This window comes from Pundamilia nyererei, unplaced genomic scaffold (assembly GCF_000239375.1).
Source record: "Pundamilia nyererei isolate P.nyererei 1_Seehausen unplaced genomic scaffold, PunNye1.0 scaffold00038, whole genome shotgun sequence".
Classification (NCBI taxonomy): Eukaryota; Metazoa; Chordata; class Actinopteri; order Cichliformes; family Cichlidae; genus Pundamilia; species Pundamilia nyererei.
The window spans coordinates 2,804,284-2,827,950 of record NW_005187439.1 but is presented as its reverse complement, the minus strand read 5'-3'; the positions used below and the strand labels follow the sequence as shown (position 1 = coordinate 2,827,950).

The following is a 23,667-nucleotide window of genomic DNA, read 5'->3' as shown; positions in this document are numbered from 1 at the left end:
TATGGACTGATAACAGCCGAAGCGGGTGAATAAAGTCACCCAGTAGCTAGCTGTACCATTACCCAGCATACATCACTCCCTCCATAAATGCAATAAACGATACAAAAGTACTGTATCTGCTGTTTCTCAGGTGGTTGTTTACATTATATAATTTATTGGGTTCTGTATACGTCACTACAATGTGATTTGGAAAATGTCTAAATCTACCGACAACAGGCACTTCCGCAGCAATCTCTTCAATCGGAGGACCCTTCACGTCAATTCCCGACGCGAGGGGGGTCCCTGCGCGTCCATAAGTGAAGCAGAGGGAGCCTGACCATGCGTCACACGTTTGACGAGTTGGGAGTGAGAACGTGTTGGTAAAACAACGTTTATATTTAAAAATAAGTTATTGTGCCTATGCATAAAATGACTAAATCCTAGATTGTTACTTCAATACTTTTTTAAATCTTTGAATTAATCTTCAAAGTTTCTAATTAAATTTTCATTTAAATCATTTTGCATTAAAACTTACAACATTGCATAACTGGGCAAATACTGACTGTAAGTCATAGAGCTCTCACCTACATCTTATCAGATGCAGCTGAAAGCAGGGATTTGGATTTTTGTTTTTGACACGACAGCAAAGTTCTCAGCTGCGTCAGCAGAGCAGGCCTGCATCAAAAGAAACAATTGGTAATACGTGCAGAAGCCAAAATAAATTATTCACAACCCATAAAGATAGTTGTTGTGTTGGATGCACAACATGGAACTGCAGAACTTTAAAGGCTTAATGTGTATTTAATGAGTTCTTGAAGTTAAATGGTTTTTCCATATCTGCAGATGCCTGAAAACAAACTGAATGATTGGTCCAGAGCAGACTGTGGTGTCCATGGACACTGTAAATGTTATACTAATTTTATACTAACTTTACACAGCTGTTTAAATCCATAAAGGGTTGCAAACCTCAGAGCCACAGCAGTATAGGCCAACTGATTACAGTCTGATAAGCGAGAACAAAACTGCACTAAAATGCTAATTGTTTTCTGATTTTTTAAGTTATAAAAAAACGCTGAACTGCTGCACTGGATCTTTAAACCCTAAATAAACCAGTAAGACTGCTGAAATTGCACACTGTGTAGACACCTTCATTGAACTGTGGGGCTTGTTGTTTCTATCACACACCACACAGAAACTTTTCTTTTTTTCCCCTCACACATCAGACTTCACACATGATCCTCTCCAAATGCCTGCAGGAGGTTAACATTCATTTAAACCTTTCAGACCTTTTTGATTCACAGATGAACTGAACCAACCTTGAAATTAGCAGAGAGCTGCAGAGCTGTATGACTGACTGGCTGAGCCTAAAAGTTCAACACAGTAATGATAAATTCCTCTGCTGTCTGTGGAAACTGGTGGTTTCTATCATTGCTTCTTTTTTCTCCCCTTAAGGAGCTTTAATTTTGCTAAAGTTAAACATGTTAAGTGTTTAAAATGCAATATTAAAATGATCTGAGACTTTTGCACATCTTTTTGAGGCCTTCTTTGTTTGGTTTGTTTGTTTTTAATCATGTGCTCTAGATGGCAGTGTTTGCTCAGCTTTGGTAATAAGCGACTCAAATTAGATCACTGGATAAAAGAGTTAAAACTACTGTCAAACTGAAACGTTGTCCTCACTGCAAAACAACCAAGAATTTGATTGTTACATTTTGGTCTTCTCCCAGGAAACAATGAAACACATATATGCTAAAAGCTGAAATATAACTCAGAATGTAATATTAGTGTTTAGGTTTCAACACTGTTTTGAAATAAATACCAGCTCTTTAGTATGTATGTGGATCTATTTACCCTTGTGACTGTATATGTCTACATCACAGAAGTAGACATGCTGAATAAAGGCCTTTGAGTATTATAATCGTCCTGAGCGGGAGAAGCGTTGCAAAGTGAGACCTCATATCCACTCATAGTAGTACGAAATCACCCAAGATGTAAAAGAGTGATAGGATCAACTAAATGCAGTGGGCAGTAGTCTGTTTTATTAAAAAAAAAAAAGATAAAAGACCACAATACTACATTTTGCTCTACAAGGGCCTGATATACTCTTCTCAGAGACTACATCAGGTAAAAACATAATTCTTTGTCTTTACATTCATCAGGTCCCAATCAGCCCAAATAGCAAAGAGAAATTAAAAAGGCATGAAAGAGTTCGGGTCTTAGGAGGTTAAACATACACAGAATATTGGTTTTTTGTCTTAATGATTAATACAAGTTAAAAATCACCTGAAAGTTGCAGGAAACAACATTGTTAGCCCTGACTTCAATGAGCTAACAGATTCCACACACATCAGGTGTGAAGGGTTTTTCCACATCTGGGGAGCATGAACACTAAATGCAGTTTGGCTTTGCTTCGTCCTAAGCCTGTTCCTGATGGCCTGTAAAACTATTAGCACGACTTTTAAATCTCTCCTTTTATACACAGGGAGCCATTGCAGCGATTTGATGACTCGTGTCATATGGTCCATTTTCGTGGTGTTGATTGGTTTTCAGTTGCCTACTGAAAAAAATATATAAAATATATAAAGTTTTTCTGTAACTTTTTTCACCAGTAATCCCTTAAGTCTTGCAATATTGTTAATTAATAGGCTATCTTAGGAGTGTCAGTTTGTGCTGTTGCCCTGTTTGCATAGGAGAATGGAAACAGGGTGACGGGATGCATATTTTAAAAATGCTTTATAGACAAAGTTATAATTATTTTGAAGTTTCTTTGCAGAGAACATGTCCAGCCATCCATAACAAGCCATCAGACTCCAAAATAGATTTATCTTAAGAAATCACAGATGGTCAAATTTACAGTAAATGATCAATTAAGTTATGAACTTGCATTGCTTGATGGTGCTGTCATTTTCAGGGAGAGTGTGCTGTACTACTACATACAAGTTTCTTTTCTTTTCCCTCTACAATGTGTTAACCACTGGCTTTGTTATACACAGTTTTTCACCCATTTCATCAATCAAAACAGAGAATCCTCCCCGTGTTTTCTTCATGTATGAAAGAAATACAGCAGTAAACTTTAAGATGCAACACAACAGGCAGTCAAAGATTTATTGTGTCTGTTTGTACACGTAAACCTCCTCAGTTGAAGAACCTCTGAAGTCTCAGTTTGAACTTCTGAAACTCGCTGCTGCTCTTCAGCTTCTCTGGCAAGCCGCTCAACTGCATGAGCGCTTTGTGAGCGTCGTCCATCAGTTCCTCACCGAGCTCCTCCTTCACTCACCCTCTCCAAGCAATCGGCTTCGGACGGCCTTCAAACCCATCTACACCAGTTCCAAGAGGCTGTAAAACACACACTGAGAAAAGCAGTTATTGGTATGTGGGATCTATTCCTGTTCAAAAATTCAAACCTTTTTGTTCCTATTTACATAACTTAGATCCTAAAATGTAGCTTTTGAGCATGTAGCCATCAACAAAAACAACTCTGACATCTTGGGCTGAAAATGTGGGAGAAATAAGGTGTCATGTGTGGCTGTGTGGCATGCAGGATCAAGGATCCATGGAACGTAAACAGCAGCTTTATTTGCTGGAAAAATCCTCCACAAAATAAACGTACAAAAAAAACAAACCAAAACCCTGAACATGGAAACTAAGAACTAAACACTAGGAAATGAGGATCACAGAACTAAGCATGACAGAAACCAGAAAAACTGAGACACCTACAGCACATGGAACAACACGACAACAGGCAAAGGAAAACACAGGGCTTAAATACACAAGGGAGTAATGAGGGAAAGAGACACCGCTGGGAGTAATCAAACATAACGAGACGGGGAGGAAGAAAAACTGAAAACATTAACAAAGGACGCGAGACTGTCAAAGTAAAACAGGAAACACGAGACGGGCGCAGAGACACGGATTTGACACTGAAATAAGGAGAAGCACAGACATGAAAACATAACTTGACTAGGACGCAAGGAACACAGGAGAGGCACAGAGACAGAAACCTAAAGACCAGGAATTCAAATCCAAACCATGAAAAACCACAAATCCAAGAATATATCTTAATCAAGAAACACAAATAGAAGTAATGACAGAAGCTGTGGTACCTGCATGATCTCCACTACAGCCACCACATCTGCCACAGAGATTTTGTCCCCGAGGATGAACTGTTTGTTCTGGAGGAATTTCTCCTCCAACAGGTTGAGCGACTGCTTCATATTTTCAAGAGCAGCATCCATTGTCACCTCCGGGACTTCAAGACCCATGATGACCGGAAACAGAGTCTACTCAAACAGACACACAAAGATCAGTAAGCAGCAGTACGGATCCAGCGTGGCAGCTTATAGTGGCCGGAAGACCAGTAGGTATTTGTTAGCATGGTCAAAATATGACAACATAAAACACAAACATAGTAAGGAATTATATGAGTATGTTATCTTTTGTTCTCTAATGTGTACTTTTCTATTGTTTTTGTATATATTTTGTATATTATTCTCCTGACTATTATTTATATTTTATTTCAGCACAGTTGGTGTGGAGCACACACAAATTCATTTTACGTGTACAATGATAATAAAGGGTTATTCTACTCTATTCTATTCCATTGTATTCTGTTCTATTCTATTGTAACCTCAGAGAACAGTTGGGCTTAAGGAGAGCTTCACAGAGCTGCTAACATGACTGTAGCAACATTAATAGTAGGAGAAGAAGGATATTAAGTATTATATACCTTATAAAATCAGCTACAGATAAGAACTAATCGAGCAAATGAGCTGATGAAACGTGTCATGTGAGGACGCAGCACTTGGTCAAACTGGGACACGAACCCTGAGCAGGAAGACCTTTTGACAGTGACCTCTGAGGTTCGCGTGCTGCCAGGACAAGTATTCATTGGCACGAGCTGCTGCAGGCCGGCAGGAAACCAGTGATCTGCCACTGACCCTGAGTATTTCTGCACAAGGTACTTCAGGATTGCAGTACTGCAAGACAAGACAGAACAGAAACTAATGATGCTTTAACGACAGGAAATGTGACAGAAACTCTGCTAAAACTGAAGCGCAGAGTGGCTGGATGGTCATTTTGTTCAATTAACTGCAGAATCATCCATTACTGTTTTTCTGATAATAGCACTATTAAGTGTTAATAGTACTAACAGCAGCATTAAACCATTAGATCTTCATCATTAGTAACTTACTGTGAACAAATGAACCGACCAGACTCCCAAAGCAGCTTCAGGCAGCAGCTTGAAAAAGAATCAAACTATTTGAAACAAAGCTAAGCGGAAACTTGACGCCCTGCTGTACCTCTCTGACAGGGTGAAGCCTCCATCCTTCATGACAGGAATCTTCGCCACGATGTTGAGTTTCCCAAATTCACTGCTGTACTGCTGCCCTGACACAAACACGTGAAATTCACAGACGTGCTGAAGTTGTTTGTGTTGGCATGTTTCCATCATGTGGAGAACGCAGAAATAATAAAGACAAAAATGTCAAACTGGTCTCAATTCCAGTGGTTTTAATGACTCATAATCCCCCTTTTTCTTCTTTGTATCTGCTTTGAAACAGTTTTCTTAATTTTCTTTCGCCAGCACGTCTCCATTATACACAGTCAGGAAAGGAAAAGTTGTGCATCAAGACTTAATGTAAATCTAGCTTTCTGGGTGAAATGTGAAAAAGAAAAGCAGCCCAAAGGAGCATTTTTTGTTATTGTTAATGGTAACAGTACAAATGAAAAAGCATGCAGGACATTTTAGTCCCCTGAACTCTTGAAGAGTCTCTGTGTAGAGTTGCAGAGCTGCAAACTTCCAAGTTCAAAGCCTGCTGATCCCTCAGCTGTGTAAAGCTGGTCAGTAGCATTCTGTTAATCTCCAAACTGTAAATAATAATTACCATTTTACTGCAGAAAGTGAGCTGCTGTGAGATTACCTGCAATCAGGTCGACATACTTGAACTCAAAGGGAATTCCGAGCGCTTTGGCAAACAGGAAGACGGCGCGGCAGGGTGGCGAGATCAGGTCGAGATAGAGCTCTATCATGTCGGAGAGTGAAGGCTGCAGAGGTTTCGTCTCCACCGACCTTCCTCTGTTATCTCACTCCTCTTCTATCTGTCCAGAACTCCACCTCTCCTTCCACTACACCTCACTGACTTTTAAGTGGTGCCAGCTATTCAAAGCAGGAGGTCACTGCGACAGAGTGAGCTGAGCTTTGCCCTTAGCTTTGCCACCATTTTTTAAAAATGCTGAGATTATCACTTTTACCTACTGGTGCTTGCAATCGGATGCACATTTTCAGGGCAGCAACTATATAATAATACCAGCCGTTTGTCCTACGACTGAAGTTCCTGACACAACTTCAAGCTAGAAGATTTGGATTTAACACTTTTCTGTGCAACCACTCACTGAAATAAACTGCTGGAACAAATCACCCATGAGGTATACAACTTTACCTCCACTGATTAAGCTAATTGTGATTTATGGCTCAAGAAGGTTGTAAAGTAAAGCTCAGCAGCATTCCTGTTAAATCAGCTGATCTCAAAGCTAGCCACATCAGCTAACGGTTTCTACATAACCACTGGGAGATGTCATATGGAGCGGGCTGTTTAAGCGGCCTTAATAAGCCCACAGTTGTCACGCATCTATAAGCCGTTTTGCATGGAGGAGTCCCAGGAAAGGACAACATGGGAATTTTCTTCTCTCTAAAAAACAACTCATGGTTGGGAACTCAAAAGAACATCCATCCATCCTCTTATCAGCTTCATGTGGGGATTGAAACTAGAGGACAATTTAGAATCACCCAGTAACCTACCCCAACTAATTGTATGTCTTCGGACTGTGGGAGGAAACCAGAGTACCTGGAGAGAACCTGCAAACCTCCACACATAAAGTCCCCAGCCAAACTGTGGAGTGAAACTGAGGACCTTCTTGCTGTGAGGCAACAGTGCAAACCACCACGCCGCCACACCGCCCGCATAACTTTCTGTAAATGTAAATGTTCTGCAGCAAAACGACGGTGATCATTTGCAATAGTACCAGAACAGGCTTAAAGAGATGTTTATTTTCACACAGGTGACAGACTCATAACCACTTTTTCTTCCTCACTTTTGACAGGATTTTGTTCAGCTTTCTGCAGAAGCTCCTGTGTCTGATTCCTGAGGGAGAAACAGATTTTACACGCTGCACACATACACAGGACAAGATTAGGAATGTTACATTTACTACCTTAAGATTCTTTGCTGAACGTTAACACCTTACGTTTACAGAGACTAAAACACATTTTGACTATTTGTCAAAGAAAAATGCAAAATATGTGCAGCACACACTAGGAAGGCCACATTAGAAGTATCATGTTATAAAACTGGAAGGAGGAATTTGTTAGCAAACAGCTGCTTATTTCCACATTCATCAAAGTAATATTACCACTCAGTGGTCTTTGGTTTGTCTGCAGTCGTCTTTTAACATCTGCAGATTCACTTCTAAGTGAGATCAACCCATAAAATAGCCCCATCTTTTCGTTCTTCTTCCTTCACTCTTTATTCTTATTTAAAGGAAAATAATTTAGGTGCTGAACTACTTTTCTAAATATCTGGCATTCATGCAGAAAGGGCAGAACGTTTGAGGCCCAGGACACTGACTTACTCTACTGTGTGTTAAACTTGAAGCCTCATTTAGTGAGGAATGCATTGTTGTTCAGCTACTTTGATGAGAAGTGTTAACAGCCATTCTGGCTCTGTTAGGACTCGGGCCTCGCAGGGCTGTGATCCAGCTCAGTGAGCTGCTGAGAGGAAACAGCTTCAATGAAAACAAGAGATCAGCTCCCAGCAGAGTCCGCACTGTTGTTTTCACAAGTCATGAGAGTATGACACACAATCCAGTGAAGAGCGGTTCCAGTACCTGACTGGCATGAGGCCAGAGGTCATCTTCAGAGCACGGCGGTGCTATCCAGGATCTCCAGCAGCCTCTGCACCTTCCACTGATTCTCAGACGACTTCTCTGCATCCTGCAGATGACAGAAAATGCAAAGCTTTGATAATGACTGAGAGACATCTCAGTGGACAGAGGCATAGAGAAAGTTTTACTCAAATATCTGATCTAGTTGAATATTAAATATTCTTAAAACGACTACCCAGTACATTTGTGAGAATCTAACAGATTATAGTTGATCCTTCTCAGTAGTGGATATACTAATGCATTAAATCAGGAAGGAGGTGCAGGTACAAGTGAGTAAGCATGAGCTTATAAATATAGTTCATTTTTTTCTTCTAACTGTAGGTTTTACTCCATTTTTACTGCTGTATTTCAGCTCTTACTAAAGTCTAACCATGTCTTGTGTGTTTTTAAGATAATGTTTGATATTTTTCTGTTTGACCACAAATACTTTTCTCCTCTGGGAGGCAAAAAGACAACTTGACGTTTTAAACTTACCTGTAAACATGACCTTCTCCAACCTTTCAAAGGAAACGCTGCAAATTCAAATGTTTTTAAAGAAACCATCATTTGTTGTCTTCGTGACATCTGTCTTTAATTTACAAACAAATACTCTGAAAATAAAGAAATGTTATAAGTTCTGAATATAAATCTTTACTTTGTCTATAACTCTTGCACCACTTGATGTGTGTGTTAAGAATATAAATGGGATGTTTGCCTTCTCTTGAACAAACGCAGCTCTCGTGGACAGTAACCAATATTTTCCTGCCCTGCAGCTGCCACACATATCCAGAGTTTGAGTTTCCAGGGGCACTAAAACAGCGGCACTGATACCCTGACTGTGTTTTACCGACAGGATGTGTCCGAGAATGATGGCTGCTTCCTGCTTGACACCCTCCAGCTTCAAATTCTTGCACCTGACTTTCTGGATCTGGTCTGAGAGTGAAGTTATCCTGGCTGATTTTTGACGACACTCCTCGTGCACTAAAGACAGACTCTGGCTGAAAACAACGGTTAAACACTCGGTTAGAGCGTAGCTCAGTTTAAATGTGTGACGAGAGATGAGCTGAAAATGTGTTTAATAGCCTGAATCTTTTCTTTTAATGTAAGTCTGTCAGTTGGTACTAAAATAAATATGTGTCTGATCCTGTTCTGTGGACATTTAAAAAGACATTTGTCTTCTACCTGAGAGTCTTGATTTTAGCCAGTGTGCGCAGCTTATCCAGCGTACAGTCCTTCAGCTCTGTAGTCAACTGCTGGCACTGCTCTCTTAGCTCATGTACGTTCTGAAAAATGGAAGACAGTGAATGATTTTAGTGATAATTGTGCTTTAATTAATGATATTTAATGTTACTTTTATTTCATAGTCATAAACAATATCAAGCTCAATGCTGGGAGCTGATATATTTCAGGCGTTCTCGTTGCAGAAGCTGCAAACATAATGATTTCATACATCCTATCAGATAAAACATCAATTTTCCATCTTCTTCTTGGGTTTGACCTTCGACACTAAAACAGATATCTTTAAGTATATGTGTAAGTGCAAAACACTGAGACCAGTGCTTGGTCCTCACAGGAAATGGAAGACATGCGCTGTTCATTTCTTATTTGATGTAGAGAAAAAAATGTAATAAAAAATACTGCGAATTCTCAAAAATCTCAAAAGTACTGCTAACTTCTTGGGAAGCAGCAACTTTGAATGATAGGTATAAGTTTGTTTTTTCAGTCCAACTTAAAATCACTCTCATCAGTTGACTGTCTTTTTAAAAAAAACTGAAACTGAGTAGATTTATATAAACTTTCAGTCTCAAAGCCGTTTGGGGAAGCTGCTGTGAGCTGTCCGCAGTTCCTGAGAACACTTGGAAGGCGCTTTAATAAGAAACATCCAGCGTCTTAGTGAGGTGACATTACTGTCACGAACAGCTGTCCTCTCACCTTCTTGAGGATGGATTTCTGCTGAATAATCTTAATGAAATCTTTCTCCAGTTCATCTTGTTCAGAACAAAGATCCCTCTGTCTGGCTTGCATGGCGTCTACGTCCTCCTGCAGGGGCACCAGCTCACTCTTCAGAAAGTGGAGCTGCTCCAGCCGCTCCTCGTGCTCGGCCCTGTTTTTCGTAAGTATTTTTTCAGTCTTCAGCTTTACAGTAGGCTCCACGATGCTCTGCAATCGCTCAACTTTCCTGGTGAGTGGACGAGAGAGAACAATGGATGAATATTTATTGCTTGTTGTGAAGAAACAGTGAGATCCTGACTGGACTTCACCTGTCCATCTCCACCTGTGCTGCCACCTTCACTGTTTTGGTGGCAATGTCATGCTCTTCCTTCTGTTTTTCCAGCTGCTTCCACAGAGACTCCATGGCAGACAGACGCCAGTTCACTGAAATCAGGTCCTTCTTCTGCTGCTCCAACTTTTTCACTGAGGGGAGGAGAGGAGTGTACAGGTAGCAAAGAGATTATTGATGCATGCTGGGTAATCCAGGTAAGGAAATCTAAAAAGTTGATTCTGAAACTAAGCCTGTGGCTCATTTTTAAACAATAGTGCTATTTTTAGTCGTTTCTAAGGTTTGGGATTTAATGACGTAACGAAATATGTCTCCCTGAGCTAGAGAAGAGATGACGCTCCACTCGAAGGTGTTTGAAACTGTGTAAGCACCACCTGTTCAGTGGGGACTGTGACCACACTGTCCTCACTGCTTCTTACATTTTATTTTTATTCTAAATTTCTCTATTTGACATCACACTGTAAACAGCCCTTTACTAAGTTATTGCATCTATAGGTATCCAACGTTTGTACATGCACACACCGGCCATTTCATTAGTTACACCTTGCTAGTACTCGGATTAAACTCCTCTTGCCTTAAGCGATGCCTTAATTCTTCGTGGCATGGACTCAACTGTAGCTCATCTGCTATCATCGAAGTTCTGTGCAATCAGAGATGCTCCTCTGCATACCTCGGTTCTGCTGAGTAGTTATTTGAGTTACTTTTGCCTTATTATCAGCTCAACATGGCATTTTCTCCCAGAGAATTCACTGGATATTTTCCCTTTTTTAGCCGATCCTCCGTAAACCCTAGTATTAGCTGTGTGGGGAAAATCCCAGGACATCAGCGGTTTCTGAAATACTGGGACCAGATCACCTGGCACCAACAGCCACGCCACATTCAAAGTCACTTAAATCCCCTTTGTTCCCCATTTATGTGCTCGGTTTGATTTTCAGTCGGTCATCTTGGCCATGATGGTTAGATGACGCCTCACGGAGTGTGTGGAAAAGTCTGCTTACTGTGTGGAGAGAGACTGAACTAGAGTTAATCATTCTGACATCGCAACAACAAATCAGTGAATACTAAATGCACTGAGTCACCTCCATGCGAGTGACTGATTAGATATTTGTGTTAAAAAGCAGCTGCAGATGTGTACCTAATAATGTGGCTGATGAGTGCACATGGTTATCTTTCCCCTTTCAAAGAGCTCCTCAAACAACAACAGTGTAAACCCAGGAAGTGCTCTGATGTGCTTCCTGTCCTGTTTTCAGGTACTGAAGGAATTAATTTGTAAGAATATCAAATAATTTTTTTGGTCTCATTGATAATTTGCTTTTTTCCTATTGGTGCTGCTGTCAAAATGTTCTCACCCTCTATCTTGTTCTCTGACTTGAGCTTTTCAATCCGCTCACGCATCTCCTGCATCTCCTTGCTGTGCTGCAGCATCAGGTTGTCTCTGTAGCGTTTGGCTTCCTGATGCTCATTCTCCAGCTGTTCCAACAACTCAGTCAGCTTCTTTTCTTTTGCAGTCAGGATGCGTTTCAGGTGACCAGTCTGGATTTTTGAGTCCTCCTGCAGCACGGCGAATTCAGAGACGAGCTCCTGGTATTCTTTCTCCATCTGCTCTTGTTTAGGCCGACAGCTGCAGGTTGAAGAGGGACACGGCAGACTCAGGGATTAGAGTCAAGAATCTAGTTTGACCTTTGTTATACATACAGTGTGCATCATTGCATTCACTTGTTCACTTAATTGTTGCTCAAGGCCGCTTTAAAAACATTTACAAGGAGAACTGGCTCCTTGAAGGCAACACTTAAAGAAATGGGGGCGGTGCCTCAAGACTGTTGCCTGGTACTGCACTTTAAATTAATTCTCTGTTATATTTAACGTAAATATAGTATTCTCTCAATTTTATTTGCATACTACACTATTTGCTTCCCAATGATCTAAATTTCGAGATTTAGGTTAGGCAAGTAGACAACACTGAAGGGAAAAGCTCAAAGTGTTTTTGATAAGATTAACATTAATATGTTAAAAGTGGGAAAGAAAGATACAATTACACTCATATTTCACTGTATAAATGAACTCTTACGGATTTATTTCGATAAAAGTTAAAGAGAAATAGACTTACCTATCCAGCTGCTCCTCTAGATATCGAATTTGTTTCAAATATGAGGCCATTTCTTTATCGGAAGCCATTTTATCTTCTTTGCTTGCTTTTTTCTCCTGTGTATTTTCCGGTTTTATTAGTTATTTAACTAGTTTAAGCAGAAAACGATAACTGCAAACAAACCGTTTGGCTACTGTCCTTGTTACTAAGGAACTGACCGCTCCGGAAGTTCTCAAGTCAAACTTTACTCGTTAATTAAATGTTAAATATTTTTAAATCGATGTTATCTATTTTATCCGATATCAGTGGCATTTTCTTCTTTGTGCATATCTTCATTCCAGTTTATGGTGTTTTTCAAAAGAAAAAAAAACGAAGAAGAAAAGGAATAGGTTGTTATAATCGAGTGATGCTTTCAGGGACCGTTTGTCAGATCAGTTTTCACAATCTAACTTCAATATTATGTGGTTGCGTTTATTTATTTATATTATTATTTTGAGGATTTAGCCTTTTATTATTTCTAGTTTAAAATTTATATAGAAATATATGTAAGATTTTCATATTTCTTAAATAAGAAAAATTTATTTTAAAATTCCTGTTTTATTTTATACTTATTATAAATTAACTTTTTTCTATATTATATACATTTATTTTCCATGCTGTAATATTTAAAAAGCAATACAAACTCCCATGAAACAGTGCCAACACTGTGATCATCATTAGTTGATTATACATATAATACATAGTGACTGCAATTTATCTTTAATATCTATGCTTTTAAGCTGCTGATGTCATCTTTTTCTTTAGTTTATTCCTTTTATATTTGGATGGATTTGAGTTCACATGTGTTTTTTCATTTTTTTTTCATCCTGTTTTTGTTCCTTTCCTCTCCATCGCTGATTGTTTTCGAATACACCATGTCACATAGACACTGAAATTAAAGGTTTCCCATTCCTAGTGTGGATGGATAACAGCCAACTCAAAATAGAAGAATAAGCCCAGATCTTGCTGCGTGGATGATATAATAGTAGTTAGACTCTGGTAATAACTACACTTACACATCAAATTGTAGATATGAAGAATAAAACACACATATACGGTCAGACAGTATGTCAGATTGACTTGAACATCAGTAATTGCTTGATTTATTGTCGAGGTCTGTCCTATGATTGGAAATGCAATGAGGTGGCTAATCTCTGTCTTATCTTACCTGTCCTTCCTGTTCTTGAACTTAATCAGTGGTTTGCACCTTGTTGTGAACTCAAGATGATGACATGCCGACCTCCTCAGCAGTAGATGTTGTTTTTTGTCTCTCTTTGATCCTCATATTTAAAATCATGGAGAAAAGCTATAAACTCTAAACTCAGCACTTTGAATCAAGCTCAAACATCATGTTTACTTTATTTGTTTGAAATGAAGAAAGAGGCCTCACCTGAAACTGCCTGTCGATTGGTTGTCTAATTAGTTTTGAGGATCTGAAAATGTGGCTCTGTGTATAAAATGAGTCCAGTTCCTGATCAGTTTCTCTAAAGTCTGTACAGACAAAACTACACAATTGTGTAGTTATCCAACAAATTATAGATTTAACTGTATGACTCAGTTAATTAGATTGGTTGTGTACTCATTAATCACTCATCCATTAACATTTTGTAGGAAAGACTGAAGACAATTGGTGTGACTGTCTCACAAAGGGAGATTTAAGTGGGTATTTTTAGAGATATTTTCCAGTTGCTTGCATTTCCAAGTCACCACCAACAGAGGTCAGCAGAGACGCTGGGATCCTCGTTATTCCTCTTTGTGTTCACAACATGTTTGTGTGCATGTTAAGCTGGAAGCAAATATTTGGACATATTTAGGAAATAGTTTGATGACTGAGCCAAAATGAGTCTTTCTTTAAACGTTAGTGCACTATTACTGGAACTGGGAATCCTTTGTTAACGTTTCAGGACTTTCATGGATCATTATCAGCTGATGACATTCCAGATGATTAGTTTTCTGTCTCCTCAAACACTGATGGTACCCAACAACCACCCTGGGGTCTGAAAATAAAGTTTACTGATGTTTCTAAAAGAGGCAAACGTCATAAAAAGATATTAAAGTACTTCCGGCTTGCTATTTCAACTCTCTGAACCATCCCTGACAAATGGCAGTCAAGAGAAGCTGTGAAAGTCATGACGAAGTCATTACTGAAGCTTTTCACATAAACTGCACATCAGCTTATATGGTACGTATATGAAACAGTAGCTGGAGAGCTTGAAGGAGGCATGGTGCTCAGACAGGTCTACAAGGAAGTGTTATAAGGAAGAAATCCATCCTTAAATTAAGTCTAAATTTATTGCTGTCTTAGTTATTTCCCTCTTGGGCTTTTTGGCTTTACCGCCACCTCTTTCTGTAATATGCAGTTCTGCTCCTGTGTTTCAACCTGTTATCTTTCTGTTTTGTTTTGTACAAGTATACAAATTCCATCTTTCCAATACTTGACCTGAATTCTTTCACGTTCTCAGAAAACAAACCTCCAAGTGGGAAAAAGCTTAAAATATTTGGAATCAACACATATGTGTAAAAAAAACAACAACAATTCACTTTATTAATTTATTTTACTCTCAAACTCACCAGGTTTTAAGAGTTACTTACCAACAACCTTCCTGTGTGCATTTTGATAATTTGAGAGGAATTTTCATTTTTAATAAAGAAAGAAAGAAAGAAAGAAAGAAAGAAAGAAAGAAAGAAAGAAAGAAGCGGTTGATAAACTGAGCCGTCTACAAAAGGCCTTCTCTGAAGTGTCAAACTGAAAAGCATCACTTCTGTTGTGAAACGTGTTTTATTTTTAAAACAAACACAAACACAGTCTGTTCCTGAAAATAACAAATCTGATAAATAAAAAGCAAACACATCGCAGAACAATCAAACATATTTTCACAAAGAAGTCAATAAAAGTAAAAAATAAAAATAGAGAAGTGTTGTGAAAGTATTGAAATGGGACCCTGAGGTCAGAATGTTTTCAAAAAGTTAAAAAACATATAGTTTTGTTGTTGTTTTGTATATGCTTCACTGGAAGCTAAACCTGCTGAAGATGAGGAAGTAGAGGAGGGCATCCATTACTTGGAGGGTTGGTGGTTCAATCCCTGGCATGCCAGCGTATCCTCGGGCAAGACACCGAACCCCAAGTTGCTCCTGACTCATTTGTCCAAGTGTGAATGTTAGATCAAAAACACTCAGGTGTACAAAATTTCTTGTGTGAATAGTTGAGTGGAACAAGTTGTATGAAGTGTTGCAGTAGAGTAAAGAAGTTGTAGTCAAAACCAGTTGAGTCACCATTTACTAGCATTAGTACTTTTACCAAAAGAGCCACTATAATGCCACTTTCTAAGGGAAGTAAGATTTAATTCAACTGTGTGGCCTTGCTTAGATCCACTGCAGATTTCAATCATTCTAGCAATCAAAGGTCTTGAACACCCACAAGCTCAAACTTCTTTTTCATCCCAGAAATTACAGGAAACTGACATTTGCTGATGTAAACTTATAATGGGAAAACCCATTATTTGACTGCAAAGGATGCTGAAACCAAACATCCTTAAATGGAAATCAAAGATTAGCAGCAGCAGAACATTTTACTCTCCCCGTTTTGATCTCCTTCCTTTCTGCTTTCACCTCTTTGGCCCTTTTGTTGTGGCGAGGGCTGCCACGGGTCGGCCGGGGTCACGCCAAAACGAGGGAACGAGGCTTAATGCCTTCGAACCCACTAATAACCCCCACCGCGTCCTCTCTAGCCCCTTCAGAGCAATTTTTCATAGCTCTCCGCCCAGTCAGTCCACGGTCTGGTTTGCATTAAATGGACACATGTGCTCTTTGTTTTGAGAAGTGCGGCTGACACGGACCTATAACCAGCCACATGAAAGATGGATTTCTCAGGCAGCGGCTAAACTTTGTTCAGGGACTTTTAACAGGAAGCGTCATAGCGACAGGAAGCGGATGATTTGACTTCATTAAGAATGACGGGTAGAGTATGCCTCCAATGTGGAAGAGTTGATCTGAGAAGACCTTTATAAGCGGGTCAGCAGATAGATATAAATCTAAAGCCAGTAGATGCTGCAGCTCTACCTCATATATCACATGTTAGAGCTCTACACCCGCATGTTGCTGTAAAAGAGAGGCGACTTTTCTGTCCATGACCAGGATTTATACTCTGCGGAATAATAGCTCAGTGTTCAGCTCGAGAGCATGTGGAAGTTGATGGACACATGAGCTAAAGCTGTGACCCAACAATTTATCTAACTACCAAACCACCCTGGAGCACCAAACAGCCATGAAATGTTTTAATGAAGCTCCTTAGGAGGGACCTTGTAGACTCCAGCACCAGCCTGCTGGATTCAAGCAGTTTTGCATGATTCACAATTTAAAATAACCCTTGTTCATCGACTTCCAACAAGAACCAAGACAAGGAATCACATTGCTTGTAGTTTTTTTTAAGCTTTTTCACTAAGAGATAGACAGATAGGTGGATGTTGGGCATAATGCACAAAGGAGGTCTTTTGTCTGTTCCAGAGGTCCGACTGATGAGCTAAAGAGTGTTTGCAGCTTCTCATCCTGTGTCAGCTGGGACGGTCTCCCACAGCACGCCTGTGTTTAAGAAAAGGGATGCGCTGATACCCATGTGAGCAGCAGGGAAACTAGCAGGAGGGGAATCTGGATTTAATCCAGCGATCTCTTGATCTGAAGTCAAATCTCTCCCACTGAGCTATACCCCCTCTCTCCTTCAAGCCACTTTGAAAACAAAACACTGTATAAGAGACAGACTGTGCCCATTATGTCACCTGCTGGTTTGTGAATATCTCAATTTACCTGACAAGCAGACCCACTGAGCACCACTGTAAGCTTATCAGCAACTTCTCAATCACAATTTAGGTCTGCCCTAAAGCGTATCATAATTTACCAAACATTGCGTTTTGAACGCAGTGGTATCCAGATTCAATCTCACCTATCTCATCATACAGTCGTTGTCTTACATTATCTCTGTGTGGTCTTTCTTCTCTGGGGCACAGAATATGTTTGAAAATCAAGAGCCTACACGGATGTGGGCTCTGTCATCCTGAATGACAGAATTTGACTCTATTATCAGAAGGCTAAAGGTGCTCGTTCACTGCATCTTGACGGAAGCATGTGCTGATCGTATATTAGCAGAGGTGGGTAGTAACTATTTACATTTTACATTTACTCAGTTACACTTACTTGAGTAACTTTTTGAGAAAAAATGACTTTTATGAAGTCTCACTGCTCTTACTTGGGAAAAGATTCTTGCTACTCTATAGAATAATAAACACATTTTAACCATAAATGCATGAGACACCGACTCAAACCTACAGTGTTTTAATGTTATTCTATCTGCTGAGCCTGTCGTGCCCTTTGGAGAAGTAAAGTATCACCATGTATTGTCACTTGAAGTACTTTACTCTATTCTAACATATATTTATATTACCTTCTCTAAATATTAGTTTCATAATGATTTGGAAAAGTGTTTGCTCTGCTGAGATTTATTAATTTGTAATCATCTTATTTATATGTAGTATTTTCATTTTGCTTTTCAGTATTAAACTACATATTTTTGTCTGTCTGAATATCTCATTTTTAAACATTAAATCAGATGTTGTGATCAGTTACTCAGTACTCAAGTAGCCTTTTTCACCCAATACTTTTTAACTCTTAGTTGAGTAATTTCTTGGATGGCTACTTTTTACTTGAATAAAAACTACGCCGAGGTAGTGCTACTATCACTTGAGTACAATTTCTGGCCTGTGTATATTAGTAACAGTGAAAATAGCAGGGGGCACCTGGATTTGAACCAGAGACCTCTTGATCTGCAGTCAAATGCTCTACCCCTGAGCTATACCCCCACATTCTGGTCTTTTGCCTGCATAACACCACCCACTGGTTTATGAACTTTTCAATTAAACTGACAAGTAGACCCAATTCCACAATAACAAAATGCAAACACAGCACAGCAGATCGCTTGACTGTAGCCACGTTTTTCCTTTAACTTGTCACGTTTCTGTATTTAATTCTTGAGCAGGGGAACCAGAGACCTCCCACACTCTGCAGATATCGTCAAAGAATGTTTCCAGCACCTTGTTCTCTCTGTGCCACAAAGAATAAAGGCAGCACTGACAGCAAAAGGGGATCCAACAAGGTACTAGGAAGGTGTACTTACTAGGGCACACCCACCAGATGATTGTATTTATATAGTACTTTTGTAAATCCACATCATGAAATGCTTTACAGAAGCTACAAAATAAAAACACGGAAAGGTAAGACAACATTAGGTCCAATAAACTGTAATAAAAACAAAAGATTGCTTGAATTATATTAAAAGTAAAGCAAAATGAGGGGACTTTCCCATAAATATGTGTTTGAAGACATGACTGTAAAAGAAGTCACTTTGTGGGACATATTTATAGAACATTGTTAAACGTGCAAAAGTGTTTAATTAAAAGATTGAAGTTTGGATAGCTTGTTGTGCTGAGCGCAGCATCTTGAAACGTTTCGCCTTTGGTGTTGTTTTGTCTGATCTACAAGGTGTTCGAGTGGCTGCAGGGCTAAAACACTATTTAAAGTTCGAGGGAGTCGCCATGTGTTTGAGTGACGTGGGATAAAGTCTGGATAAAATGAAGCTCACAACCTCAGTATGAATAGAGCCACTGTTGGTTCGGGATACGGAGACGATAAGAAGAACAGAATACGATCAACCTTTAAAGGATCCTTTTGGAGCCTGTTTGAGTTATCACACAGCTGAAATGTTCCTTCATGATTTGTTATCTGTGACATTTGCATAGCTGCAGGCATCACAGCTCATTTTACACCTTCAGGGGAGTTCGTGTGCTGCGCTTAATTTACCTAAAATACAGGAAATAGTTTCCAAAATGTAAGATCAAACTTTCAGTAACCGTGAAGGAAACAGCACCGGTGCATAATGTCACACCCTGCTTCCCTTCAATCACCTGAAACCAACAGGAAGAGTTTTCTCAACTCACTGAGTCTAATGTGGCATGCAGGAACACACACACAGTTACCCAAGTTCAAAAGGTTCTTAGCAGCGAGTTTCCAAGTTTGGGGTTTCAAGACTGTCAAGTCAAGACAAATCAAAGCCCTGAATCATTTCACAAGCATCGCCTGCTTGTATAATGCGACTCGCTGCTCTATGCTATTTTAAATTGGCTGTTGCAAAGAAGTAGTCTGAGTGCAGTCACAGATCAGTGATGATGAAGCTTTGATTTTGTCAGTCGTCTGTGAGCTTCAGAGAGGAGACACAAGCTTACTTCTCGGTCCTGGCTGCTGTCACATACATCTATAAAAGATGGACGCAATCACCTTGATGTAAACCATTGGTTTTGAAAACATGAGTGGCATCCTACCTCATGCATTAACTGCAGCTCTACCGGATAGCATTTTATTAGTGACATTAATGCTAGAATCTCACTCTGAAGGAAACAAACGCCACAGCAGGTCAAAATATTCATAAGATAATTAACAGAGATTATATGACCTCCTATGCTCCTAAATTTGAGCCTTTTGGATGAAATAAATTCACCCTTCTCTGCAGTTGTTGTGAAGGAGGAAATGGCCATAAACCAATGAAAGATAATATTTTTTGCCATGCTTATTTCTACTAAAAGGTTGGAGGGGCCTTGTTTTTGGCGACAGTCTCAAGTGCACATTAGAAAAACTGCAATTCTTTGCTGGTTCCACACCAACTTTATTTTTCAGCCCCGTGGTTACCATGTGGATGCAATCTGCAACTTCTCCACTAGCTGCCACTAAAACCTACGCACTGCTGCTTCAAGGTGTCATTGCGCAACTTCTTCCTCTCCCCTCCATCAGCTCAGTTTTTAGATTAAAAAGTTATAAGGGATGATTTATTTTTCTTTTAATTGAAGTGCCACTTTGCTCTTGAGTGCTACACTATCATCACCTGTTCCAGGGGGAGTGTTTCATGAGCCCTGACAAAATACCTCATCCTTGCAACAAACACTCAGGGGGCATCTGGATTTGAACCAGAGACCTATTGATCTGCAGTCAATTGCTCTACCACTGAGCTATACCCCCAGCTGCCTGAAGGCACTGAAAAACTTAGCATCAGGTTAGCAGTTTATTAACAGAAGGGTAAAGGTGATCACTCAACTTGATGGAAGTGTGCATCAAAAGCCCTCGCAACACATCCCATCATAGTTACAGTTGAATTAGCATCTGGATTTGAATCAGAGACCTCCTACGCTGCAGTTAGACACCAAACCCTGAGCTATATCCCTCGTTCCCAGAACCCACCTGTACAAAAACTGCATGAAAAGTTAGGCCTAGTGCCCGTCACATCACCCACTGGTTTATGAACCTTTCAATTCAACTTACAGGCTGATCCAACAAATCCCAGTGAGAAACTTAGCAACACTGTAAGCTTACAAGCAACTTGTCAATCAAAATGTAGATTTGCCCCAAGACGTACCCTCGTTCACCTGTTTTTTGAAGGTTTATCACACATTTTGAATCTAATGGGATTATTTATATAATTTACAAAATGATCACCATGCGATATTTAGTAAGACCTGAAACTGAGACTGTACTTCCACACATCCACTTTTCAGAACTTTTTATACCTTTTTATCTACTGCGTGTGTTTATTTTTGGTTTCTATCACTATCTGCCTCTGCCTTCACTGACAATGGGGCTCTTTCTTTTGCCAAGTACAGTTTCCATAGTTAGTCCAGGTAATCTACCATCCCCCACTCCATTTACCCGAGGAAAGCTACTGATAGCAGCTGGGAAAACAGCATCCTTGTCCTCTTTTTATTCTGCAGTGGAGGCTGAGCTTTCCTGCCAGTAACCAGTAAACACTCCAGTAAGCCAAGAAAAACACCCTAAGATCAAGAAAAACATCCATAGATTGTCACTGTTACGCTTTAGAGGGGCGGTGACAAATTGGCTGCTGGGTCTTTTTATGCTGTAACATACAAAAACCCTTCAAATATGTATTTGTGTTCAGGCAGATGTGATAAGGGAACAACAACCATCGCACACATGCAAACAACAGCTCAGCATTATGTCACTGGCATGTCACGCTGCACACTTGTTTGTGTGTCTATTTTTTATGGTTTTTGTATTTTTACCAAAAGGAAAAACACGGCGCTCCATCAGCATAATCAGAGCGTGTGATAATAAACAGATTGAAGCCTCCGTTCAAAAGGCACCAGCTGCTGGGTCAGGACCAGATGGGAACCTTTTCATCTGAAAACATCCTGGGCTTGACTTCACCTTTACAAAGAGATGGCATAAATAAGGATTGGACATAAGCCCGGAACCAACGTGCAGCTGTTAGGCTGTGATGATTGTTATGTGTGTCAAATATTTAAAAGCACGAACGTGGATGTTGTTTTCCTTAATGTCGATGTGACGTGTTTAACCTAAAATGCTGAATGAGAAATAAGTAAGTTAACTTAACCACAGGTTCATAATGTGGACGTTAACTGGTAAAGTAGATCTTAGTAGAAAAAAAGCTGAACTTTACTGAATTTAGCAGATTTCTGTTACTTTAAAAAAAAAAGCTTATATACTGTATATGGATCAAAATTAATTCAAATTCTGTCCTAACTGCCTCACAAATTACGTCCACTGTGTTACTCACACTTAGAACCTATTAAATTATCCCTGTTTAAAGGTGAAAATACAAAAAGCACAATGATAAAAACCTTTTTAAACTAGAACTGGAACAAGTCGACTTATCTGAAAAATCTGAAAATAAAATGAACTGAAAACTGTTAAAAAAATGAACAGAAATCAAAACTGATTAAAAGTACAAATGTGAAAATAAATCTGAGGATTCAGAGGTGGACTGGTTTGGTGACTCGTGAAGCGCATCACTGGATTTTGTCACAGTGTGTTACTGTTTCAACATCCAACCAGACAAAATTATAAATGATTTTTATGTGTCACTACTTTGAATTAATTTCCCTGCAATAATCCTTAGAAACTTTCTGTCAGAACTGTGAGCCCTTGGACTGGGATGGTTCATGGGTGAGGCGTTTCAGGCATGTCCACTCACGAGAGGTCTGGCCATCTTTTCTTAGATTGTTGCTCCCATGACTTAGACCTGGATAAATGAATGGATGAATGGATGGATAGACAGATGCATCAATACAACCAATTTCTTTTTGCGCAGATGACTAATGACCTATCATTAAAAGGGAAAAAATTTTTTCAGACGGCAGTGTTAAGCAAAGAAATGAGACACTTAGGAACCACTTGGGAAGGTTCTGAACAGAGCCAGGAAGACGGTTTTCTGGATTTCAAGAAAACAATAAAAAGAAAACAAAGATGAGATGCAAGAGGACAGAAGCTTTTCTGTGCACACTGGTGTGTACTGAAATATATCAGCTGGCTCTTTCAAAAAGTTTGACAACTATCAAGTTCATGAAGACGCATCTTCTGTTTATCTTCAACTGTTTGTAACACAGTGAACTAACCAGTAATGCCATCCAAGTACAACAGAGTCCAGCCACTCTCACATGGCTCACATCTGCAGCCACTAGAAAAACTACCTTGAAGCAGCCTGTGTTAACATTTAGTCCTGGATGTTGGCATTTAAACCTTTACCGGTGGCTGTGTTTCTAATTACATGCATCAGCATTCTGCAGCACCTTAATCAGCATTTTAAATGAAACGCCAAGTTTCCATTGTTTCCTTTGACCAGTGTCACTCCAGCAGATTCCTGTTCATATTTATTGGACTTGGCAGTGACTTGGATCCTAATTTTGAGGCGTATTTCTTTTTTAATTGAGAGCTGCTGTCATGTGTTGGAGCAGTGCCACCACTTGTAAAAAAGAAAAATAAAACACAGAGGAGCAAAATGTATTGGGACCATCTGTGGGGAAGTGCTCATTCATGTAATTCACACAGTGACACTGGCTAGCTCAGCACAGGTTTATGTACAGTTACCAGAGCTGTTTTAAGTATGCGCTAACTTTAGACAATAACACATTTGTGGAAAGTACGGAGAGAATGAAATAACAGACCTGCTGGAGATCAAGAACACTCTTCTTTCAAACACAATAAAAATATATGGAGCGTGATCAAAACGCAGTAGATCTGAGGTTCAGCTACAAACTCTCAGATGCCTGCCTGAGGCAAAAATTATCTCATTGGTTTGGTTCTGTCGTAATAGATGGAGACAAATATGCAGCTTTTGAAGTCCAAGTAAACTGGCAACTTTTAAAAATAGAATAAGTTAAAGCACCAGCGACACCGAACTATAAAAACAATGGTTTTTCTTTGTGTTTGGGCTTATGGCCTCAATCGGGGCTGAAATGTTTCGGTCAAGAAGTGAAGTTGTTCTTTATATTAAAAGCACCACAGGAGCTTTAAGTTG

The 23,667-nt window shown here is 39.6% G+C and overlaps 1 protein-coding gene, 2 non-coding genes and 1 pseudogene across 3 annotated transcripts; all 4 read right to left on the bottom strand.

Moving 5' to 3' along the window:
• Window positions 1–3,167: 3,167 nt before the first annotated feature.
• Window positions 3,168–6,034, bottom strand: LOC102193943 (glutathione S-transferase theta-1-like; annotated as a pseudogene).
• Window positions 6,035–6,982: 948 nt separating this feature from the next.
• cfap157 (cilia and flagella associated protein 157) lies at window positions 6,983–12,685 on the bottom strand. The gene is made up of 8 exons (XM_005730580.1): window positions 12,285–12,685; window positions 11,527–11,798; window positions 10,158–10,311; window positions 9,829–10,075; window positions 9,079–9,179; window positions 8,744–8,894; window positions 7,861–7,966; window positions 6,983–7,118 (listed from the first exon to the last, which is right to left on the bottom strand). Exons 1-7 carry the CDS (start codon window positions 12,350–12,352, stop codon window positions 7,889–7,891), a joined length of 1,071 nt encoding a protein of 356 aa, XP_005730637.1. The 5' UTR covers window positions 12,353–12,685; the 3' UTR covers window positions 6,983–7,118; window positions 7,861–7,888.
• Window positions 12,686–18,079: 5,394 nt separating this feature from the next.
• On the bottom strand, window positions 18,080–18,151 carry trnac-gca (transfer RNA cysteine (anticodon GCA)). Its single transcript has one exon. It is a non-coding gene; the product is annotated as a tRNA-Cys (tRNA).
• Window positions 18,152–20,285: 2,134 nt separating this feature from the next.
• On the bottom strand, window positions 20,286–20,357 carry trnac-gca (transfer RNA cysteine (anticodon GCA)). The gene has a single exon. It is a non-coding gene; the product is annotated as a tRNA-Cys (tRNA).
• Window positions 20,358–23,667: the final 3,310 nt, after the last annotated feature.

Bases quoted from the DNA above. Each gene is read 5' to 3' on its own strand.
- cfap157 (XM_005730580.1), bottom strand. From the start codon at position 12,352: ATGGCTTCCGATAAAGAAATGGCCTCATATTTGAAACAAATTCGATAT. The intron at 10,312-11,526 runs GTGAGAACATTT...TCCTCCCCTCAG, and splicing joins GTCAGAGAACAAGATAGAGG to TGAAAAAGTTGGAGCAGCAG. The intron at 10,076-10,157 runs GTGAAGTCCAGT...TCCACTCACCAG, and splicing joins GCACAGGTGGAGATGGACAG to GAAAGTTGAGCGATTGCAGA.